This window comes from Panthera uncia (assembly GCF_023721935.1).
Source record: "Panthera uncia isolate 11264 chromosome A1 unlocalized genomic scaffold, Puncia_PCG_1.0 HiC_scaffold_17, whole genome shotgun sequence".
Lineage (NCBI taxonomy): Eukaryota > Metazoa > Chordata > Mammalia > Carnivora > Felidae > Panthera > Panthera uncia.
The window spans coordinates 14,325,020-14,349,284 of record NW_026057577.1 but is presented as its reverse complement, the minus strand read 5'-3'; the positions used below and the strand labels follow the sequence as shown (position 1 = coordinate 14,349,284).

The following is a 24,265-nucleotide window of genomic DNA, read 5'->3' as shown; positions in this document are numbered from 1 at the left end:
ACACAGAAAACTGACTTTTAACAGAAAAGTCTTTTCCACTCATTTATCCATTCATTCATTCAACACATTTTATGGAGCACCTACGGTGTGCCAGGGAAAGTGTCTGCTCTCAAGAAGCACAGATTCTAGTACAGGGAGACTTAAGACACACAATAACATGTGCATAAAAATGTCCAGTAGTGACAAGGGCTAGAAAAAAAACTCAGGGGTGTGTGTGTGTGTGTGTGTCCGCATGCTTTGGAGCGGAATAGGAGGGGAGTGGGAACTCGAGGAGCTACACTTATTTTATACAGGGTACTTGGGGGAAGGCCTTTCTGAAAGGATGATACCAAGCATAGACATGAAGGAAGCAAGGGGGAGCCATCTTGGGGGGAAATCCTGTCCATTCCCCTACAGTTCATCCCAAATATCACCACTTCTGTGAAGCCTTTATTGATTAACCCAGTCAGAAACGTTCTATACTGGGGGCACCTGGGTGGCTCAGTCGATTAAGTGTCTGACTCTTGACTTCTTCTCAGGTCATGATCTCACGGTTTGCGAGTTTATCGACAGTGCAGAGCCTGCTTGGGATTCTCTCTCTCTCCTCTTTCTCTGCCCCTCCCCTGCTCACTTTCTATCTCTCTTTCTCACTCAAAATAAATAAATAAACATTTTAAAAAATTATTAAAAAATGTTCTATGCTGTCTCTAACTCTTAATGCAAACTCTTTCATATCATGTTTATTTGCTTCCATTTTCCCTGAAAATAAAACCCTTGGGATTATTTATTTCTTCATGTAATAAATAGTCAACTATTCTTTACAATGTATCTGCTGGCTTTAAAAATTGCCAGGTCTTATTGAAGAGGGGTGGTGGGAAAAAAGATACAGGTGGAGTGGGGAAGAAATACTGTTTTTCTGTGAAGCAAAATATGAGATGATAAATGAATTCAATTACTATTACTTAGGAATCATATCTCAAATACTCTTACCTAAGAACAAGTATTGTGAAGTAAACCCTTGGGAAAAGTTTATTCTAAATGAGTCAGTTTATCACCAAAGATAGGCATCTGAAATAATCATCTTTTGATAATATTTAGAACTTCAAATTACTAAATAACCCACACTCTGCATAGATAGTAAGATAATTCTGTTTTTAGGGTAGAGGTTCCTTTTTAAAATGAAAAAAAGGCCCCCTTTTTTTAGAATAAATGTAAAAGAAACTGGAAATTTTGAAAAGCATGAACTCTACTTGTCTTTGGTAGCTTATTAAGAAAGAAAGAGTTGAAAGTTAAGTTAGGACCTATTGTAAAGCCTTCAAACTTTCTATTTTACCCTTCCTGAAATCAGCTAATTTAAAATTATATTTAGAATTAAAAATAATAAAGCTGTCCGAAAACCACAGAGACAAAATAGTGATGTCAAGATAATTATAAACCTTTGATGTTGATGACACATACTTGCTATATTAAACTCATTTTTCAGTTAAAGAAAATAACTAAAAAGACCAATACAGTCATTCTTTTGTAAGAACTGAAAAACGTTTCTCTAAATACATGAACTTGCTGTCCTGGAGATGGATTACTTCCCTAATGGCAGATATTTGGGTAAAATAAACTTTGGCAAACAACCTAACTTACCAATTTTACGACTAGTTGCCAACTAGCAACAAAATAAATCACTTCTCTAAAATACTCTGGCAGCCCCCACCTTCTCGAAGCTTTGCCGTTTCATCCCTACAGTTCGGCGCTCCAGAATTAAGGTCGCTGTTTCTCTTCTCACCATGCCTATGACCTGTCCTGTTTCTAGAATTGCAAGAAACCGTGGAGACTACAGGTGGAAACACTGAGGCCTGGAGGTCAAAGGGTTTCAAGGTGATCCCCTTAGCTCCTGGCCACTGGCTCCTCTGTGGAAAGGTGCTTTGTGATTCTGGAATTATCAAATGTAGCAAAGAGTAATTCCTCCCTCCCTCCCTTCCTTCCTTTCTTCCTTTATCTATTATTTTTGAGAGAGAGAGAGAGAGAGAGCGTGCACACGAGCGGGGGGGAGAGGCGCAGAGGCAGAGAGAGAATCTTAAGTAGGCTACCCACCCAGTGCGGAGCTCCATGCAGGGCTCGACCCTACAATCCTGGCATCATGACCTGAGTGGAAATCTCGAGTTGGACACTTAACTCACAGAGCCACCCAGGCACCCATGGAGTAATTCCTTCATTTAAAGAAGAGATTACACACGTCGGGCTGGTAACATGTTTTGGTTGGGTCTCCACAATGCGTCTTTCTTTTTAAAATGGAGATAAAATTCATAACACATATAATTCACCATTGTCACCATTGTAAAACTGTACAGAGTGATTTTCCTTATATCCACAATGTTGTGCAAACCATCACCACTGTCTCCTTCCAGGACATTGTCATCAGCCCCGAAATAGGACCTCATAATGTTTTAATCCTTTTTGCAATTAGTGAACAACATGTAAAAGTTGGGAGCACGGACATAAGAAATTCATGTTTCCAGCTTCTCAAGGAAAATCTGAACTTCCGACAACATTGTGGGGAGAGGGGGGTGCTCAACGTTGGGGGGAAACGGGCCCTACAGTTCATCACCTGGCCAGGAAATGACCCGAGGCAAATGAGTTAGCCACCCCTGCTTTACATGATCAGGCACTCAAGCCACTCTGAATCACTTTTAGGACAGCCTAGGGTGTGACTCTGGCAGATTCCCAAATGCTCACAGTTCTGTGTTCCCTGAGCTGGCAATCAAGGATAAGCAGGCTTGACTACCTAGTTCTGAAGCTCCAAGGGATCTATGGGCTTCCAGAAACTTCTTTATTCCCCTTTTCCTCAAAACGCCTGTATTTCCCACCCCAGATTTTTGCTGAAGTCTCTCTTTTCACCTGGAAAGCCATCCTATATTTACCTTAGTAACATCAAACCCGTGTCCCTCGAGGACCACCATTACAACTTGTTTTTGTTTTCTACTTATTACTGTATTTTATTTCCTTGTGACTACTTAATATATTATTAAAAAAATATTAAAAATTTTTCTTAATGTTTATTTATTTTTAAGAGGAAGAGAGAGAGACAGAGTGTGAGCAGGGGAGTAGCAGAGTGAGAGGGAGACACAGAATCTGAAGCAGGCTCCAGACTCTGAGCTGTCAGCACAGAGCCCAATGCAAGGCTCAAACTCACAAACTGCGAAATCAGGACCTTCCAAAGTCAAAACCAACTGAGCCACCCAGGCGCCCCCCACCGCCCCGCAAAATAATATTTTTAAAAAGGGAATCATATATACTATGTGAATGATGACCGGTACTCCTCCCTTACACATATCATCATGATAAAAATAATTTAAAAAATTTTAATTGTTAAATTAATTGTAAAAATTAATTAGGTGAGGGGCGCCTGGGTGGCTTGGTCGGTTAAGCGTCCAACTTCGGCTCAGGTCATGATCTCACGGTCCGTGGGTTCGAGCCCCACGTCAGGCTCTGTGCTGACAGCTCAGAGCCTGGAGCCTGTTTGAGATTCTGTGTCTCCCTCTCTCTGTGACCCTCCCCCATTCATGCTCTGTCTCTCTCTGTCTCAAAAATAAATAAACGTTAAAAAAAAAATTAAAAAAAAAATTAGATGAGAAAAAAAATACTCTTTATTTCTAACCAGATGTCATTGCCTGTGGAAGACCATGAGCCTCCTGTCTACCTGCATGATACAAAAGGAGGTGAGTCAGCATGAGTAAGGTGGCAAAAGTCAGAGAGCCTCAAATACAGGCATTCCCTGTGGATGATGCAAAGTATTCGAAGGGAACTGAAATGGACTAATCTTGTAATGTGATTGGAGGTGACTTAACCCTATGCCTGCAGCCTCCCCAAATCAGTCACTGGAGCACCACCAGTGCTTTCCAAAGCATGGAACACGTTCCGTGCTTTGGAAAAAAAACCCATGCCTCTCCTTTCCAAAGCCTCCTGCCAACGCGATCCATATCTCAAGGGCTGTGCCCAACCATTCAGCCATAGACAGCCTTTCTTCAACCTCTCTAGTCCGGATGTGCCAGTCCTCCCACATGTACTTCCATATGTGTAGGTTCAACAGCTCCTGGAGACTGAAAACCGCTCAAGCATACAGGATGGATCTTCCACATGGCATGTCCTTCTCTGGTGAAGGCTACCGGCGTTAACTGATTTCTGGTCAGATTCCTGGCGTGTGGCGGTTTTGACTCCCTGGTGGGGAGAGTTTTGAGGTGATTTTAAAAACTGGAAACCAGTTTCCTAAATGAACTGAAATATGTCCTAGTTCTGTCTTAAATTTGGGGGTATTACAAACACTGAATACAACTACTATGGGGAAGTCATTCTTGGTGTGCTAAAAAGTAAGAGCTATTGTATTTAGGTCAGTTTTTGTTTTAAAGGTTAGGAAGTGTGCCTAGCAGGCTGAGGGTGGGGAGGTAGGTGGTGAGGCTTTGTTTCTGGAGTGGGCAAAGGGGCTGAGCACCTTGTATGATGATGACTCTAGGTGTTATGCATGCCTGGGACCAATCAGTTCACACTACCAGGGTTAACTTGGCTAACGGACATAGGACAAAGATCCCCATAAGCAAATAAAAGCAGAGTGAACTAACCAAACCTTTAAAAAAAAAATAGGAAAGACAACTTATGATGGTCAATTTGTACTTCTCTGGTATCTAGAGTGATTTTCTAAAAATTGGAGGCCTTATGCCTCCAAACTCAATTGGAGGCCACTAAAACTCAGTTTATAAAGCCATGACTATAATTTTACTGACTTAACTGATTAGCAAGGCTTATGGTCAGATCTTTGGGAAATATTACTGATCATATCAAGTAGTTATTTTATAAGTTCTTCAGTATGTAACAGAACCTGCAATTAAAATATTGTGTCTAAGGAGAAAGACAACACACTTCGTTGAAATTTTCTTATTCACATAATTTTTAATATCTTCACTGCTGCAAAAGGCAGAAGATACTTTATTTTATTATTATTTTTTAATGTTTATTTTTGAGAGAGAGAGAGAAAGACAGAGAGAGACAGAACACAAGCAGGGGAGGGGCGGAGAGAGAGGAAGACACAGAATCTGAAGCAGGCTCTGGGCTGCTGGGTGGGGAGGTAGGCACCCTCCGAGCTGTAGGCACAGAGCCAGATGTGGCTCGAACTCATGGACCTTGAGATCATGACCTGAGCCGAAGTCAGACGCTTAACCAACTGAGCCACCCAGGAGCCCCAAGGCAGAAGATATTTTAGAAAAATAATAATGGATTTATCTCCAAGATGGGAGACAATGTATATTGTAAACAGACAATAGATAATGGGAAAAAGATGAATCAAGTCCCAAGTGTATGATTGGTGTAAGTTTCTAAATCTAAAAACTTACCCTAACCAGTTTCCCCCTTGAACTTATCTCCTGTTAATTTTCCATTTATGCCATTAAGTTTACACTCCTGCTTCAAAAAGGTTGGTGAGTAGAGTTAATGGATTTGGTAAAAAAAAAAAAAAAAAAAACAAAAAAACAAAAAAAAACTCTCTCTCTTACATTTTCAGAATCTCTCTTTAATGCCATTTGTTGACCTTGGAATGAAGGAAACAGATGCTATTGTTGGACATAAACGTCGTCTCACACAGTATTTTTAAACTATCAGCTGTACAGCTGGTCTTTATATAGGCAGGGAACACGTGTTTCTCTATACCTTTATTCCCTCAACACATATGAATACACAAGTGCCAGAACTCCACCCACATTCCAATGCAGGGCACATTCTACAGCAAATACCCAAAATGAATTCTGCTATATATTCCCTGCTGATGAATCAAAATAAAAAAATGTTTTTCATTACGTCCTACAGAGTAAAATAAAACTACTTGACATGCTGCCCCCACCAAAATATAGAAACCATGTTTAAATGAATGTGTAGAGATTCTAGATGACATCGAAAGGAATTTAAATCTTGAATACACGTGTCTAGCATCTATGAGTATTTTTCTTGCATTAAATTGGTATTATCACAAAACAGAGCAATCTTAGATATGGGGGAAAAAAAAAAAGCTATAGAATTCTTGGATTAAGATTCCAGGTTCCAAATGGAGGCCTTAATAATATCCCAGCTCTCTAAGGTTTTAATGGCATCTAACAAAGTATTGAGGAGTCAGGGTTGGGCCATCTTTTCTTGAGCTGACTTACGGCTCATTGCATTTTGATGGAGGGTAAAGAATCTGAAATATTTTAAGATATTTTTTTAAATCATTAGGAGTACTGAGGAGAGGCCTGGAGGCTGGTGTTGGGTCAGAAGAGGTCTCAGTAACAGCTATTTCTTGGTCTCTGGCCTCATTGTAAAATGGTGGTCAAATCCTAGAAAGACCACTGCTTTGGTCCCTTCTGGTCTTAGAGGCAAGATTTTTGTCAAGCACATTTCAGATCATTTTGACCAGTAGCTTGCCTTTATCACTCATAATTTGATAGAACTTCAGAGCATGTATGTTGATGGTTTAAAAAGGGTTGAGGTCTTTAATCTGCTGTCAAAGCCTGATAAAGCCCATTTCTCATCTCCCAGGTATAAACTAATAAATGAAAGCTGGAGCTTTAATTGTTAAAAGCATTAAATCAGGTTTAAAGGCCTGCTTTACTCAGCATAAAGAATTTCACATCTGAATTTATCCTCTTTCCCTGTCACCCAATCAAGTACCTATTTTAAAGTACTTATTCCAATAAAGTAATTATTTATGTTAAAGTAGACTTAAGAGTAATAAACTTCTCTGGGCTGATCCATGTCCCAGGCCTGGAACCCAGGAAGAATCCAAGAGGTACACAATTCTGATGAAGTGAAACAAAAAGATGTTTCTGTGGCCAAACAAACAAAAAAAGCAGTGGGGAAAAAAAAAAAAAAGGCAGGCATTTCAAACACCCAGGGCTACCCAAACCACTCCTTTTTCCATTGCCCCACAAGATGTGCTGGAAGTGTTTTGATAATAAAGCCCATCTGGCCCCAATCCGAAAGACAACTCTCCAGTTACCATCATTTTTCAATAGAGTAAGAAGTTACCCTGTTATGGCCTCCATTAGCCTGAACAGACCTGGTCTGGTTAAAGCTCTCTCGTGGGTCTATGCTGAGCTAAGGTCTGGCCATTGTGGTTCAAAACAGCAGCTAGGAAACTGAACATCACCTATATGGCTTCAAAGGGAACCAGCAAGAAGAAGGTCCTACCAGGACTTCTTAAACACCCCCCATATTCACAGTTCATTCTGAAAGTCAGTCCATCTTGGTTTTATTTGGCTGCTGGAACCATGCATGGCATAACTACCTATGAAGTACAACACCTCCCCGTACCTAAAAATGAGACAGCAAGCACAAATGATGGATCATCATCAATGTTTGGATGATCTGTAAATCTCACGAGAACAGCAGAGATTTTAATTCTGCAAAATATTCTACCCCCGGACCATATGTCTACTCTCACACTCCATTAGTCATCAAACATTTTCTGTTTGCCTACAACATTCCCATCATCATAAAAACTAGAAGATTCTTTCCACTACAAGAGTCTTGATTACTACAAAGACAGAGGAAATGAACAGTTTCGATTAAGGAAACATTTTATTCAATGAAAATTCAGCTTGTATAAACACTTCCCTTTTTCTTTTGAAAGCATCCTACTAGAACAGATACAGGGTATTTGAAGCACAAATACAGGAGTCCTGTATTTTCAAAAGACTAGATTTTTTTATCAAGCTCTAACCCAAATCATAGCAGGGACTGCTTACTCTGTCTTACATTAGTCATTATTTATTTATTTATTTATTTATTTAAAGTTTATTTATTTTTGACAGAGACAGAGTGCGAGCATGAGCTGGGGAGGTGCAGAAAGAGAGAGAGGGAGACACAGAATCCGAAGTAGGCTCCAGGCTCCAAGCTGTCAGCACAGAGCCTGACGCGGGGCTGGAACTCACAAACTGTGATCATGACCTGAGCCAAAGTCGGACGCTCAACCAACTGAGCCACCCAGGTGCCCCAGTCATTTTTTTTTTTTTTTAATGTTTACTTATCTTTGAGTGAGAGAGAGAGAGAGAGAGACAGAGACAGAGACAGAGCGCAAGCCGGGGAGGGCAGAGAGAGAGAGGGAGACACAGAATCGGAAGCAGACTCCAGGCTCTGAACTGTCAGCACAGAGCCCGACGCAGGGCTCAAATTTGTGAATTGTGAGATCATGACCTGAGCCAAAGTCAGATGCTCAACCGACTAAGCCACCCAGGTTCCCCTGTCCTGCCTTAGTCTTCATAACAGAGCAGGAGACAACAGGGAGGAGGCATGGGAGAATAAGAACTTGAGTCAGGGGGCGCCTGGGTGGCTCAGTCGGTTAGCCGGCCGACTTCGGCTCAGGTCATGATCTTGCGGTCCGTGAGTTTGAGCCCCGCGTCGGGCTCTGGGCTGACAGCTCAGAGCCTGGAGCCTGTTTCGGATTCTGTGTCTCCCTCTCTCTGACCCTCCCCCGTTCATGCTCTGTCTCTCTCTGTCTCAAAAAAAAAAAAAAAATAAAATAAACGTTAAAAAAAAAAAAAAGAACTTGAGTCACAGCCACTTTCAACCCAAGAATAGTAACCATAACCTTGTTCTTTATGGATTTATGACTTATTTCTAAACTTGGCAAATAAGGCCTCATTGTCCCAAAGAATCGAAAAGCATTTACATGCATTTTGTATTTTAAATCATCATTCCCTGGCATATGCTCTTATTTGAAAAACAAATTGGAGTCTTCACATTGAAGACTAACCCTTGCTCAAAGTTCATGATTCGGAGAGAGAAACACTTTTTGTTGTTGTTGTTAGAGACAGTCTCATCTAATACATGTTGTATCTAATTTAGCATTTCTATGAAATGCTATGGTGTTAAGAATTAAGACCAAAGAAAGATGCTTAGGACAAGAAAGAAAGAAGAGAAACAGTATTTCCATTAAGGGAGGGAAAAATTACATTATTTAAAATAAGATCTGAAGTTATCTGTGAAGTCTTGAAATAAGAGCTGTAGGTGACAAGACGCTGAAAAGCCTTCTGGTATCTGTCAAAATGGTAGAGTTCTGGGGTGCCTGGGTGGCTCAGTTCATTAAGCGTCTGACTTTGGCTCAGGTTGTCATCTTGCAGTTCATGGGTTCAAGCCCCAAGTGGGCTCTATGCTGACAGCTCAGAGCCTGAAGGCTGCTTCGGATTCTGTGTCCCCCCCGCAAAAAATAAATAAACATTTTAAAAAATGGTATAATTCTTCCAAAGCAGTTAAGGGGCTTCATGACAAAAGAAATTTAAGAATCACTACATTCACTGGAAGTAACTTTGGGGAAAAAAGGGCTCTTTCCATTGGGCCTTAGATTCAAGAACATAAGAGACATAGTATGTAGAGCTGCCCAGGTGCCAACGCCATTTCCCCATTACGTACTTCCGGAGGGTGATGATTTAAAAGGAGCTCAAGATAAAAGAGGCAGCAAGGAGAGAATAAGGACTCTCGCAGATTCTCATGACAACTCAAATACCCTCTTAGTTCATTAAAAATGAATGAACACCATAAAATCAGTTTCAATCTGTATAACAGAAAATGTCAGGTGAAGTGAGAGCACGGAAAAAATGAGAGAGCTAAGTGGCTGGCTTGGAGCTTCATACTTAGCGGGCATGTTGAAATGACTGACAAAGACCTATTCTGTCCAGAAATCCCCCACTTTATTTTTAAGCCTGGAAACTGGTTAGTCATATCTATACAGAACACTTCCTGTCCAGGGGCACGAAGATGGCAACAATCTGCCAAGTTTAGTAGCTGCCTACATTTAGTGAATTGAGTTATTCATGGAATAAAAAACAGCATCGAACATTAGGGAAAAAAAATCTGGCTAACTGAAGCTTTAAAAGATATACAAAGAAAACAGGTTTGACTATTTCACAGAAGAGGGATAGATGGTGCCATGGAGAAAAAAAAAAAAATGAAAGAACAACAGACAATATTATTCTAAGAGACTATTTGCTGGTAGTTTCTGGACTATTCTAGCATCCCTACCAAATATAACAGCTCTCTCACTCCTACCCTTTAGATTAATAGTGCAAGTGGGGTGCCTGGGTGGCTCAGTCGGTTAAGCGTCAGACTTCAGCTCATGTCATGATCTCACCGCACTGAGTTCGAGCCCTGGTCGGGCTCTGTGCTGACAGCTCAGAGCCTGGAACCTGCTTCGGATTCTGTGTCTCCCTTTCTCTCCGCCCCTTCCCCAGTCTCTCTCTCTCAAAAGTAAACATTAAAAAAATTAAAAAAAGATTAATAGTGCAAGTGACAGCCCACATCTTCATCTACAAAAGTGTCCAAAGACTGTAGACTATCTCAGGGAACTAAGCAGCAGCAACGAAATCCTCCTTTCTCTTAATATGGTCTAATTCTAGGGTAAAGGAAGGGCCGCCTGAGAATTTTACAAAACCATGAATGCAGAGGACTGAAATATAGAGCAGAAAGGTAAACTTTTATCCACTGGTCTACCACCACCGTGTGACAGTAAGAACGCATGTTTGGGAAACAGAGGAAAACAATTAAGGATGGGAAGAAGGACCTTATCCCGGGCCACCCTGAGGGCTGTCAGGCTTCAGCGAGGCTGGCTCTCCCCACGGCAATTATAATTTTACTTGATTAACCCTTACACGTGTCACAACAAGCCAGCCCAAGTGCCATCACAGAGAAACCTGAGGCGCAGCACCCCCTCCCCCCCGGCACGCCCGCACCCCAGGCACCGAGGGGGCAACCGCAAAGCATGCTGGGATGGAGGGCCACAGCAGGATCGTCAAATACTCACTCCTGTGCAGTTGCTCCTGTGCGTCTGGGGTTATCAGTCAGATCATCAAGTCAGCTATGGTCGAGCGAGCCAAATAATTTAAACCAGTTCTACCCATAAAAACCCCTCAGCCTGAAATTCTTCAGTGAGCCTGCTTACCGTCAGACTTGCTAGTTTGTGGACCCCCCAGAAGGGAGGGACAGCTTTACTGGGAGGGGGTGACTGATCTCTACTCCTCCAACCGCCATTCACCCGAAGGCCTTCTGGAAAAGGGAATGGCACGACCCGGCAGAGGGCTCTGAAACGACTCCCACAGGCTGGCTTTCCTGCCTTTTTCTAACTCATCGTCTGCCATTTGCAAGCTCTTTGAGGAAATCATTTTTATAACCCAGCATGAGCGTCGCTAGAAATCCAAGCCAAGACAACACAGCCCTGGCTTCTGACTGGCCCCGATTCAGCAGTTGGAAAGGCAGCAGCATTCCTCAGTGTCACGTCCTTGTTTATGGGCCTGGCATTCATCCCACCCACCGGGAAGAGCCACAGAGCTCCTGTGTCCTCCACAGGCCACTGTTCCGCTGCCTCCAAGTGGGCCTCCTACTTGGGAGACCAGCTCACCCTCCGGCCTACTGTTAACTCACACCCCAACAGACCAAACTGTCAAAACGTCTTATCCCATTATCTCAGTTACACCACTGCTCACCTCTCTCATTTTGCCCAAGTTTTGTTTTTGTTTTTTTCCCTTCTCGTTCCAGAGTTACTTCCTTACTCCTCCCTTCCTGTCTCTCCACATGCCTACCCCTGCCCTTGGAACCTCCACATCAGGGCTGGATCCCCGCCCCCTCTCTCTCCACAAGGCTCCCACTCACGATTTCTTCCTCATTGTTCCCTTGAAATTTTGAAATCTGTCCAGTGGCCGCTCCCTCAAAGCTCCTTGCTATTCTGGTTTTCTAGAAGGGTTCTGTTCCCGCTCAGTACATGTGACTTGCCCCTCAAGGCTAACTCCTTGAAAACTCTCCCAAGAGACCTCTTCTTTGACTATCATCTCCTTTCTCAGGAGGACTGGAGTCAGACATTTAGACTCGGGATCCTGGGGAGGGGTCCATTGCCATACTAGCTCTTTCGTAACTGACTTCATTTTAATTTTAAACCTCGAAAGGAGAAAACAGTGTTATAAGCGCTTTACAATAAAGAGCAGAGTCAGTGCAGTAGTATCTCACTTTTATCGAATAACTTCACAGAAGAAAAGAAATTCCTTGGGACAAGCCCACCCTTCCGTGCTCTGTACAGAACGTGCACTGAGGCCTTCATCAGGTTGAATATCCTAGGCAGGCCTTGGATGCATTCTGTCATTGGGTGTCATTATAAACCTCCTTATTCACCCAGCACCTGCTGAGTGAAGCTGTCTAATCACTGACACACGCATCCCCTCATCGGCTCTCACAAGGGACCAGCATATTCCCACTGCTGTGACCAACAGGAGAAACAGAAAATTTCTCAGGATGGCTCAACTACTTAGTGTGGCCCAAATCCTACGTTATACGTATAAGACGAAAGTCTGTCAAATCTAGGGTGTCCCTGGCAGATACATCGGTAGATTTCTAAGACAGGCCCTCAGGAAGAAAAGGCATGGGGTGGGGGTGGGGGGGAGGGGAGAGGATGTGAAGGCGAAAGGGAAGCTAGAAACATTCTCTAATTCTCAGGTTGGCCAAAGCTTCTTCCTGGTGTGAAGAGCTGGATTAAATTTCCTGCCAGGATTCACTTGTTAGCCTCAGGCACCCAGGGCTGACGGTGCCAACGCCACAGAGAGAGACAGGGCTGAGGTGAGCGGGATGCAGATCAAGAAAGGAATCAGGGGGCAACTGAGATTTGAAGGTGTGCACCAATGGAGATGATGGGAGTAGCCCTTCCTCAGGAGACGGGAGCTTGCTCAGAGCTGGGACAGTCACCCCACAGCCTGCACACCTTCCCTCATTCCCACGCAGTACTGACTGAATGTTCACGATGTGGTCTAATCCCTTAGCAGATGAGATCTTAGGCTCTCAGCATTTGCTGAGACCCCAACGAGAAGGCAGCAAAGCCTCTCCTCAGACGTGGCTGACCACTGTCTCATTCTCCTGGCCTCTAAAACCGGCTTCTCGGGGCGCCTGGGTGGCTCAGTCAGTTAAGCGTTCGACTCTTGATTTCAGCTCAGGTCATGATCTCACGGTTCGTGAGTTCGAGCCCCATGTTAGGCTCTACGGAAATCAAGAGTTGGACGCTTAACCAACTGAGCCACGCAGGGACCCCAGGCAATAAGGTCTTAAGGCTTTGGGAGCCTAAAGCTATCATGGTCACTTAGGGCATTTCACCATTTCCTTGGGAGAAAGTCTGCTCCCAGTTATTTACAAAATTAAATCTTGTCACCGCAAACCCGGAGAGCGTATTCCCAAGTACGCACACAGATGGTACTATACACACAAACACCAAACCCCCATCTCTCTCATCAGGCTCTGTGCTGACAGCTCAGAGCCTGGAGCCTGCTTTGGATTCTGTGGCTCCCTCTCTCTCTCTCTCTCTCTCTGTTCCTCTTCTGCTCATTCTCTGTCTCTTAAAAATAAATAAACGTTAAAAAAAAATAAAAAAAATAAACATAAATACCACAAGGTACCACTTAATAGCAACACAGGCTTTGCCCAGGCTTGCAGATCCCCAGAGAAACACCTCTGAGACATTCAGTGCCCACTCAGCAGTTAGTCACTCAGGATGCACTGCAGCACAACTCTTCTTCAAGCTTCTTAAACTCTTAGAACAAGATTGAAGTAATTGTTCTTTCAGGTTCCTTGGTCAGCGGCCGCGGGAGCCGCGGGCTGACTCCCAGCATGCACCAGGCCTGCGGGGCCCTGGGGAAAACGAGACTGTGGGGCGCCCATCTGTTACTGCAGCCGCCCGTCCGGTGTCTGAGCGCTTCCCACCCACACAGGTGCACACGTTCTCCCCACAAGAGCGCCCCTGCCCAACCGGCACCCTCAATGGTGAATTTCCCTGAATGATGCTCTTCTCAAAGGAATGAAAACAAATTAGCTCACTGTGTAATCGCCTCTCACTTGGACTCTCCCACTTTCCACACCAGGGAGTGAACAAGACCTATGTGCAGAGCTCAATTTTACTTCACAGTGCCTCTTCATCTTCCTCACTGGTTATCCACTTAGGAGAAGGTGAAATAGGAAATCTTCAGGTGTTCAACCACTCCCTTTAGGTTTTGTAAATTCCCCCCAAAGCTGGTGAACGGCAGCCATACAAACAGATGAGGTCCGTCCTGCCTCAAGAAGAGCTCATGAACAAATGCAGGATGCAAAAAACCTATGTTTGCAAAACTTCTTGTTGGCCAAACAGGCATGAGGGGGAAGAGGGGTGCGGTGCTTGATAGGGCCTGGACATTACCTCTCTGGGCCTCAGTTCTGCATCTCTAAAATAAGAGGTAAGATAAAAGAACGTGTGCTGTTGCTTTTTAACTCTAAATCGTGGTGATTTTACTTGTGTCTGGAGGAGAATCATTTTAATTACAAAGTCTCCTTACCGCAGATCTTCCTGAAATATTACAGACAGACACAATGAGTTGATTTTTTTTCAAGTTTATTTATTTTGAGAGAGAGAGTGAGAGTGAGTGGGAAGGGCAGAGAGAGGGAGGGAGAGAGAAAATCCCAAGCAGGCTTCGTGCTGTCAGCCTAGAGCCTGACACAGGGCTTGATCCCACGAAACGTGAGATCATGACCTGAGCCAAAATCAAGAGTCAGACACTTAAATGACTGAGCCACACAGGTGCCCCAGTGAGTTGATTTTTTTAAAATGCAGCTTATGCTATCATTTTAGGCACAACCCACTAAGAGAGGTATACGACGAAGCTCAACTCATTCTTTTCCAAGTTGTTAGCATCCTTCTCGTACAGACGGAAATGTTGACAAATAAACAGTTTGTGGCAGATCGAGCGACTCTGCATTACTCTGAAGTGAAATCACTGGGTCTGGAGATTTCTCTGGCCCTACTGCATGCTCTGGCACTTGCCCACTTTTTCGGCTGTTTGCCGGATTACCCACAGCCAGGAACAGGGAACCTAATCATCTACGTTATCCTGACTGCTTACTGGTGTCATAGTTCGGGGACCAGAAAAGCGTGATACATATTCAGTCTGATGAAAATTTCAGAAGTGAGGAAGAAAAAGGCCCAGACACCCTGAAGCCGGGGGTGTGGAACAATGTCGGGTCATCAGTGATGTCCACCATACAGAAGATGGTTTGGCAAGGACCTTTAAACCAATGTTCCACTTTTAGTCCCTGTGAGCACTCTGTACTCCAAGGCTAATGACTACATAAAAGGAAACATGATCACATCAAAGTCTGGTATTTTAGACCCTATGCTGGACCTCTTACATTATACATGACATCAAGGTCAGCCACACCCAGGGCCATGCATTTCTTCAGAGTCTTTCTTTTTCTTTCCATCTGCAGAGAAGGGCCGGCACAGGGAGGGAAGAGGGGAGAAAACCGGTACAGTAATGCTTAGCAAGGAATGCTGTTATAGAAGCTGTCGCACCTCATGAGGTCCCTAGGCAGCGAGGACCCTACCCAATGTGGCTTTCTGGTGACAGAAGAGATGAACAAGTTACCACCATGGAAAAAGTGAGCTGTTCTCTCCTATGATAAATACTCTGCCAGGTGTTGGTCCCGTTCTTTCTAGTGTGAAGTCTCTATGAGGAGTCAGTCCTCAGGCATACCTCTGTCCTGTCATTTGGCTGACTTCAGTCATCCGACTGCCAAGTTGATTGATCACAACAGGCTGCCTGAGGGGCGCCTGGGTAGCTCAGTCAGCTAAGCTCCCGACTCTTCGTTTGGGCTCAGGTCAGGATCTCACAGCTCATGAAATTGAGCCCTGTGTTGGGCTCTGTGCTGACAGCACAGGGCCTGCTTGGGATTCATTCTCTCTCTCTCTCTCTCTCTCTCTCTCTCTCTCTCTCTCTCCCTCTTTCTCTGCCACTCCCCTGCTCACACACTCTTTCTCTTTCTCTCTCAAAATATATAAACTTAAAAAATAATAATAATAAAGGTTTAAAAAACAAAAAAATAGGCTTCATGAAAACCCACCAGGGAAGTGAGGACCCCAGAGAGGGCAGACCATGGTGAGACAGATTCAGCACAGGTAACCTGAAGTCCTGAGAAACTACCATACGGTCACTGAGGAACAGGTCAGTTACCTGTTAAAATGACATTTCAACCGAGGAGGGCTACCATCGAGAGTGTAAATGTCTGTGCATATTGCCAACAAGTTAATTCATCACCAGGAGACATGACAAGTTAACTGAGTAGATCACAACGGACTTGAGGATCACTCACTGTGTATACCCATCTTGCAGATTTTGAAGAAACTTGAAGCCGAGTGGATACTATAAGGTCACCAAATTGTGATAACCTAATATACACATAACTGAAGCCTATTTCATCTCAGTGACCAGGGGAGTCCACACTCCCTTTTCAAGTTGGCGACTCAAAAAACCTTGTCCCAAAGGTGCTTGGGTCTCCCCCAACCCTCCACTGCAGTGGGCTCCAGGTACCCCCTACCAGCCCTGCTGGGCTCCTAGATCCCCTCACCAGGGGAGAAGAATGCACTCAAGACTCCCTACCCATGTCCCTGAGAGGCAGGAAAGAGCCTGGGTCTCCTCTTTCTTCTCCAACACCTGGCCTCTCCACCCCTTGCTTCCCGAGCCAGGGTGCAAACGAACACAGACCACAGGGAGCATCCCCCTGAATGCCAAGCTTGAGGATGGGGGAGGGTAGCTTTGGGACATTCCCAGGAGTATCAGGTCAGGGTTAAAAGCATGGGTTCTGCGGATAGTCGGCGTCCATTCACACCCTGATTCCACTTTTTCTAGCTTTGTGATGTTAGGCACAGTTTGTAACCTCTCTGGACTTCAGATTGCTTTACTGTTATGCGGAGTCAACACAAGGGATTATTATACAAGTATTAAATGAGATACATAATCAGTTGCTTGGCACTGTGTCTGGCACACAGAAGACCTCAGTACATTTTAGTTTCAAAACTGTGTCTTCAGGGGCGCCTGGGTGGCTCAGTCAGTTAGTTACATGTTCCACTCTTGACTTTGGCTCAGGTCTCTCTCTCTCTCTCAAAAAAAAAAAAAAATTAATTAAACAGTAAAAAAATTTACTTTTGAGAGAGAGAGACAGAGACAGAGACAGAGACAGAGCACAAGCAGGGGAGGGACAGATAGAGAGAGGGAGACACAGAATCTCAAGCAGGCTCTGGGCTCTGAGCTGTCAGCACAGAGCCCGACGCAGGGCTTGAACCCACAGACTACAAGATCATGACCTGAGCCAAAGTCAGACACCTAACTGACTGAGCCACCCAGGCACCCCCATTAAATTTTTTTTTTCTAATAAAAATTAAAAAATAAAGGAGAGGGGTGCCTGGGTGGCTCAGTTGGTTAAGTGTCTGACTTCGACTCAGGTCATGATCTCACAGTCTGTGATTTCAAGCCCCATGTTGGGCTCTGTGCTGACAGCTCAGAGCCTGGAGCTAGCTTCTGATTCTCTCTCTCTCTCTCTCTCTCTCTCTCTCTCTCTGCCCTTCCACTGCTCACGCTCTGTCTCTCTCAAAAATAAATAAACACTAAAAAAAAATTAAAACAAAAATAAAGGAGAGATAAATGCCTAAAATTGGACAAAGTGTTGAGGATACCTTGAAGAATGGAGCTCAGTCACTGACTGTATGAATAGGAAATGATCACCTCATACCACTTACACTGGGGAAGAAAACAGATGTGGTCTTGCCCTCCAGAGCTTGTGATCTGGAGAAGAGATGCTAAACAGTAACGGCAAGGCCAAGAACAGGTGCTCTAAGAGAAGGCAGATCCTAATTCAGGCTGGAGGCTCAGAACAAATCCCTCCAAGGAAGTGAAAAGAACGTCAGGTGGGGAGAAGGAGATAGCCGGCAGGAGGCCCAGCAGGTGCAAACACTCTGAATTAGGAAGCTGATGGAAAAGAACCAGGAAAGACATCAGGTGCGGTGAGGAGCCCAAGGTGGAAGGCGTGGCCATCTGCTGTGGGAAGGACACCTACTCCACGGACACCTAAAGGGAGGGAATGGGTGAAGGTGAGTCTGTCACTCTGGGGGCAGGAAGTTGAGGGATGGTCTAATGGCAGGCCTGGTGAGGAGGCAGGAGAGAAATGGGTGAGGGCAGGGTAAAACCTATTAGGGGCCCCAGAGGAGGAGCTGAGCTCACTCACAGCTCCAGGGTCACTTTTTCCCGAGTCCCCACATAGCAACCCCTCCTTAACAATGGCTTCCTCACAGGGCACCTGGGTGGCTCAGTCGGTTAAACGTCTGACTCTTGATTTTGACTCCGGTTATTTGATCTCACAGTTCCCGGGATCGAGTGCCGTGTTGGGCTCTGTGCTGACAGTGCCGAGCCTGCTTGGGATCCTCTCTCTCCCCCTCTTGCTGCCCCTCTCCCAATCTCTCTCTCTCTCTCAAAATAAATAAACATTAAAAAAAAACTATAAAAAAATGGCTTTCTTACTTTCTGGTACCAAGGCTACAAGAACCTAGACGAAGGAATTATGCATCCCATGACGTTTAACAGTAGAAAGGTCCTCAGAGATCAGAGCCGCCCTTCATTTTTTCTATTTCACAATTAAGTAATTTACTCAACAGGATGCCCCTAAACGCAAAAAATGTGGCCGTCAGCCTATCTCCTCAGGAAGCCGCCGTCCACTGGAAACTGTTGGTGTCTTCCTTTCTATGACCTTCCCCTTTTTCTTTCGTCCTTCATTTCTCTTGCTTTCTTATTCACATCATGCCTGTATATCTTAAATTCATTCAGCTTTTAATAAAGCCAGGACTGGATTATTTCTTTCTGTTTAATACTCAAGCACAATCACCTATTCATTTGTAAGCAGGCAAAATTCAGTCAATTCTTTAGGAGGTGGCCATAGACTGAGGATGGAATCTCAGCCCTCCTGGCACAGAGTCAAGTGCGTTCTAAGCTATGATGGCTTAACAATATCCCCAGTCATTTGCTTCCACATTCATTCACATACACAAATATGTTGGCCTCTAAGGACTTCTGAATCGACTTGATATTTTTTTCAGATTTAACCCAAAGAAAGTATGTCTCTCACTGGAGCTCAGAATAATGACTTACAAGCATCTCCCATGATAGGAAGTCAGGCACCAACTATCGCAAGGCAATGTAGACATTGTGAAGAGCCTGTGGTAATGCCACACTAAATGAGATACTCAACTCTATCAGGAGAAAAAAAAAAAAAAGCTAAGGAGAGGGGAAAGGACTAGTGAGGAGAGAGAAAAAGTAATACTTTACACAGGGTAAGTCCTTTCAAAGACATCCCGGGGGTGACAGCTAAACAGAGGGTTCTAGATTACAGCTAATACCCAGCCTTGTAAGAAGTGCCCAGGATATGGACACACACTCACACACAAACACACCCTTTATTTCCTGGCAGAAGTGACAATGATTCTGTGAATAAAGTATTCACGCCATCTCCCTGCAGAGTTATTCCATATCTTTCCCTAATCGCCATCAATGTAAAACTGTAGCACCTCATGTAGTATTTTTTTAAAATTCTGGGCCTTCTGTAAAAAGCAGAGTCCAGACCATTTTGCTGCAGTTCTGCAGAATGGAAATGATGGCAGGTGGAGGTAGTAAGGGGAGGACCTAGTAGGGAGGGGCCATCAAGCACCCTCTTCACCCTCAGTGTTTAGGCTACTATCCAGAGAGCTGGGCGGGAGAGAACAAGGTGGATGCCGCAAGAGGAATATAGTCTACACTCTGCGATGACGTTTTTTCCATCTTCCCCCCCCTGCTCCTTCTTTCCCAAAAGAAAGGAAAAACACACCTGGGAGAAAATGCCAATTTAAATATTACTTGTAGTCAGTACAAGAGTTCACCAGGCTGGATTCTCTCAGCCTGTTTCCTATCTGCCTTTGACTACCTTTGACTTACTATAAATTGCTGTTATAAAGACAAAAAAAAAAAAACCAGCCATCAGCACATGGCTCCATCAAGACAGAGGCCACAGCCAGGAAACATTAATCCCCCACGCTCCACATCAAGCTCAAACACAATGCTCCTGGCTGTCATTTTTCATTCACAACAGCCTCATATTTCTATTAAACAACCTCTTTTACTGACTTCTTTCCCCACACCACATAATAAGGTAAACACCAGCCCCCAGAGACCACATTATGAAACACAGAGCTTTACTTTGGGAAAGGAATCAGTAAAAAGACAGAAGAGGCCAAGTTTGAAGGGATCTCCCTAAGTCATTCACCTCTACCAAATGGAGAAATGATGGGGTTCCTTTCTGCTCCCCAGGCTCCCAGCGGCTGCTGCCATTAACTTGAAACTACCAGTTTCCCAAGAGGCTGCTCCAAAAGAAAAGGAATTTTCATAATTATGAACAGTCTCCTCTCCTACTACTCTCTAATTTTCCCCAATTCTCCTCCCTCCCACCCCCATTTACAAGAGGACTTTTGTACACATCGAGTTTCAGGAAACAAAGCATACAAACATTCACACACAAATAAACTCCCAGAACTAACACCAGCGTATAATTGTGTTTTCGTTGGAGCTTTTCCAGCCCTGTCACCCGTTCTCTGTTAGGAGTAAAGGAAACCCTTTGCCTGGGTGAAGTTAGAAACAGACAAACTCCTCAGTTTACAAGCTGCACAAGACGCCCCTCACATCTCTGGGCTCCCTTAAGCCCCCCAAAAAATGAATTCACCACTGAAAAGTCAGTAAAGAAAAAAAAGAAAAAAACAACAACTAACCTATTCCCTAAATGAAGATCTTTCACTTCTCCCCCTCACTCGGCTTCCCCTTTTAACCGGAAACACACGGAGTTTCCAATTTCTGAAACCCTTTTTAAGGGTCCCTCAACTGTTCGGGCTCTTGCAAAGAAGTCCTAATGCAGGCAGGCAAGCGCTTTTCAAAGCACATTTTGCATTCTTGGAGTCAGTACTGGGGCCGTTTCCTTTCCAGACAAATCTACAAAGCAGCTTTTAGTGGGCTGCCTGCGCTAAATCGGACTCGTCCTCTCCTTGTCTCGTTGGGGCTGCGGGGTGAGCAGGGTACAGGGCTCTGTATAGTCAGCTCTAGCTGAGCTGCGACAAAGTAGCCACCGCTCGTTGTAAAACTCCCATCTGCTCCCCTACTACGCCTTTCCTCCACATTCCTCCGCGGGACTTGGCCGCTCCCCCCGCCCACCAACCCCCAAGAAATCAAAGCCATACCTTCCTTGGATTCTTCTGCTTCGGAGTGCATGGTGTCAGGGTAACCGGCTGCAGGGGCGATTACCGCTGACATGTACTCAGACGAGCTTCAAGTTTGCTCCGAGGCCAAAACCCCGCTCACGACAGAAAATAAAAGGAAGGGGAGCCACTAAAATCAAAACCTCCCCGGGGCGGAGGGCTGGTTCTGGTGCAGGGATTTTTGCAGGGGGAAACTTCTGCAAGAGTGACGAATCGCGTCTCGGCTGGGCGGCGGGAGTCCGCCCCCGGGGCCGCGCGGACCCGGCCCGTCGCAGGGCGGAGGCGACCTGGCGCGGCTGGCGGGGCCCAGGCGCACGCAGGTGGGGTGGAGGCCAGGACCGCAGCCCGACTCTCAGAACAGGCAGGGCCGAGGGGCGCCGTGGGCAAACGTGACCGAGGCTGGCTAAGCCTGTGAAATACATGTGCAACTAAAGCAACAAGGCTCATCTCAGCGCGCGCTGCAATTGCACAGAAATAAGAAATGCACTTACGGTCACAGAAATACCCCTGGATCTTTGGGTTACATTTTTCGGCGCCCATTTAACTTTCCTTGTCTTGGGGTCTGACATGCCAAGAAATAAGGATGTTGAAGCTGCTCTGGTTTGTACGTTCCTTTTGCGGGGAAAGTAACGTGGCCCTTGGTCCATGTGGCTGGAAGGACCAGTTTCACCAGGCACAGGCAACCTCACCAGCCCAAGAGCAGGGCCTTTTGAAGAAAGTGGGGTTGGCCTCCACCCCTTACCTTTGCACTGAAAAAGCAGACAAGGCGGCTTACTCAGCATAACCCGGGCGAGCACTCTTACTCAAACCCCAGCTCGGGCGCGGGAGCAGCTCCATTACAAGGTAGCTCTAAGGATGGTCCTCGGAACGGAGAGCGCCCTTCCCTTCCCCCGCTACTGTCGACAAAGCGGGATAAATTCTTTCCAAATGCCAAAGGGGGAGGCCGGTATTCCGGCTTTTGAAATGCTGATAGAGTAGAAAGTCTGGCAGAGCGTGGGGAGGAGAACTCAGTTCTGCCCCCTGGTCTGGTCCACTGGCTCCTTACAATTGGTTGAGAGGTGGGCGTCTTCACTTGGTGAAACCTTGGTTTTTCCTTCCGAGGGTCGTGGATTAGAGCTGACATGGAGATACCTGTCTTAATGGAGGTATTTTGCAGAGCACTAGTTTTCTCACCAATCTAAGGCAAAAGATGCCCCAATAACATACCGGAAAGATGGTGAACTCTGAGAAAAGTTATATTCTTTTAATAAGTATCTTCTCCAGCTGCTTTCTTTTTCCTCATTTCCCATTTTTATATGGGCAAAAACACAAGAGTAGGCACTAAGGTAAATTTGGTGAAAACAATACACAAAAGATCTGGATTTAAAGAACCTGAATTAAAATTTATCATTTTTTAATGACTTTCAGCAAATTAATCTCTTTGGGCCTCCCTTCCCTCACATGTAAAATGAGGATTACAAATAGTATTTACTTGACATATTTATGTTTGGTATTAAATAAAGTAATAGAAGCGGCACCTGGGTGGCTCAGTTGGTTAGCCGTTGGACTTCGGCTCAGAACATGATCTCACAGTTTGTGAGTTCAAGCCCTGCGTCGGGGGCTCTGTGCTGACAGCTCAGAGCCTGGAGCCTGCTTCCGATTATGTGTCTCCCTCTCTCTCTGCCCCTCCCCTGCTCACACTCTGTCTCTCTCTCAAAAATAAATTAGAAAACATTAAAAAAAATAATAAGTAAGGTGATACAAGCAAAAAATGATTTGAAAAGCATAAAGTCCTACAGAGATTATTACAAAGTATCGCACCATTAAAAGTAAATTTTTGTAGAAGATGCTCGAACTTTTTATTTCAATATTGGGTTTGAACAGGAAAAAAGCATTTATGCAAGTCACAAGCAGTAAAGGTGATTATAAAGATTAATATAAGGCCCAGATATGCAATCACTTCCTATTACTGAGTGATTCTAACATAGCTAAGACCCTAAGCAGACTTTTATCTCCATTTCACTGAAAGGGCAGGATGATGACAGAAAGACAGCTAATCCAGAGAAGAGGAGAAACATCTGGATAATATGAGTGCTGTGGAGCCTCTCCTGGAAAATGACCTCACCACCTGAAGGGTAACAGTCTGCATCCTTCCGAAAGTCACAGTTCACTGCCTGGTCCCCTCTGCCATACATTCTCAGTCAGGAGCTGCGAAGATGTGGACCTTCACTCGGCAACCTCAAACTTAATGGAGGAGACGTGACCATTCTGATCCCAAAGAAATGCTCCCCCCACCAGTAAGAAGTGACCTTTCCTGGCCTGTCCGAGGAATCATTCTGGAAGCCCTTGTTGGCACACACATCATTGGTCCTCCCCCTCCCTCACCACAGCCCCGATGTCTGCAGATGTCCACCAGGGGCCCTACAGGATCTCATCAGGGCTGTGCACCACACGGTAAGACAGCTCCCATTCATCTATAACTGGACTAAGGTGTGCCACCTTTTTCAAGGTGATGGTTACGCAGACTCAGACAACCCAAATTCCGGGCCCAATCCCCTGCAGGCAGGGCTCATTTTCAGCCTCTTCTTGCAGAAAGTGCCCTCATAAGAATTATTAAATCTCCTTTTGCAAGTCCAGTTACGTACAAACCACATGAGACGCGTTAAAATACATGCCCTTGATGTTCTGCTTGTTTTTACACCGGCTTCACAAACAGGCCTGCAGCCCTGCTCAGGTTAGCCAAGGAGAAGAAGGGCTGCTGAATGAACAGTCCAAGGGCAGCCACGTCAGCCTCATAATTCAATTCAGAGTCACTGTAGCAGCTCCATCTTTGAACAGTGGCTCCCCCACCCCCATCCTCAGGAAACCTGGAAAAAAACTTGTTTAGCATTTAAATGCAATCCAGCAGTCACCTTGGGGAAGAACGTCCAGATTCAGCTCAAGAGTAAGGAACATGCAGCATATTTTAAAAGACTGTAGGGGCACCTGGGTGGCTCAGTCGGTTGAGCATCTGGGCTCTTGATTTCAGCTCAGGTCACAATCTCATGGGTTCATGGCTTTGAGCACTTAGTTGGGCTCTGTGCTGACAGCACAGAGCCTGCTTGGAATTCTCGGTCTCTCTCTGCCCCTCCCCTGCTCACTCTCTATCTCTGTCTCAAAATAAATTAAAAAAAAAAAAAAAAAAAAAAAAAAAAAAGAAAG

General features: G+C 44.9%; 1 protein-coding gene across 3 annotated transcripts in view; it reads right to left on the bottom strand.

Moving 5' to 3' along the window:
• The window catches only part of TNFAIP8 (TNF alpha induced protein 8), a 129,930-nt gene that overhangs the window by 15,560 nt on the left and 90,105 nt on the right, over positions 1 to 24,265 (bottom strand). Inside the window, exon 1 of one of the 3 annotated variants that reach the window (XM_049648435.1) lies at positions 21,068 to 21,388. The exons of the other annotated variants lie outside the window; for them this stretch is intronic. Coding sequence (XP_049504392.1) covers positions 21,068 to 21,140 — 73 coding nt within the window. The 5' untranslated portion in view covers positions 21,141 to 21,388. Of the gene's footprint in view, positions 1 to 21,067; positions 21,389 to 24,265 lie in introns of those variants that run through there. 3 annotated transcript variants of the gene reach the window in all.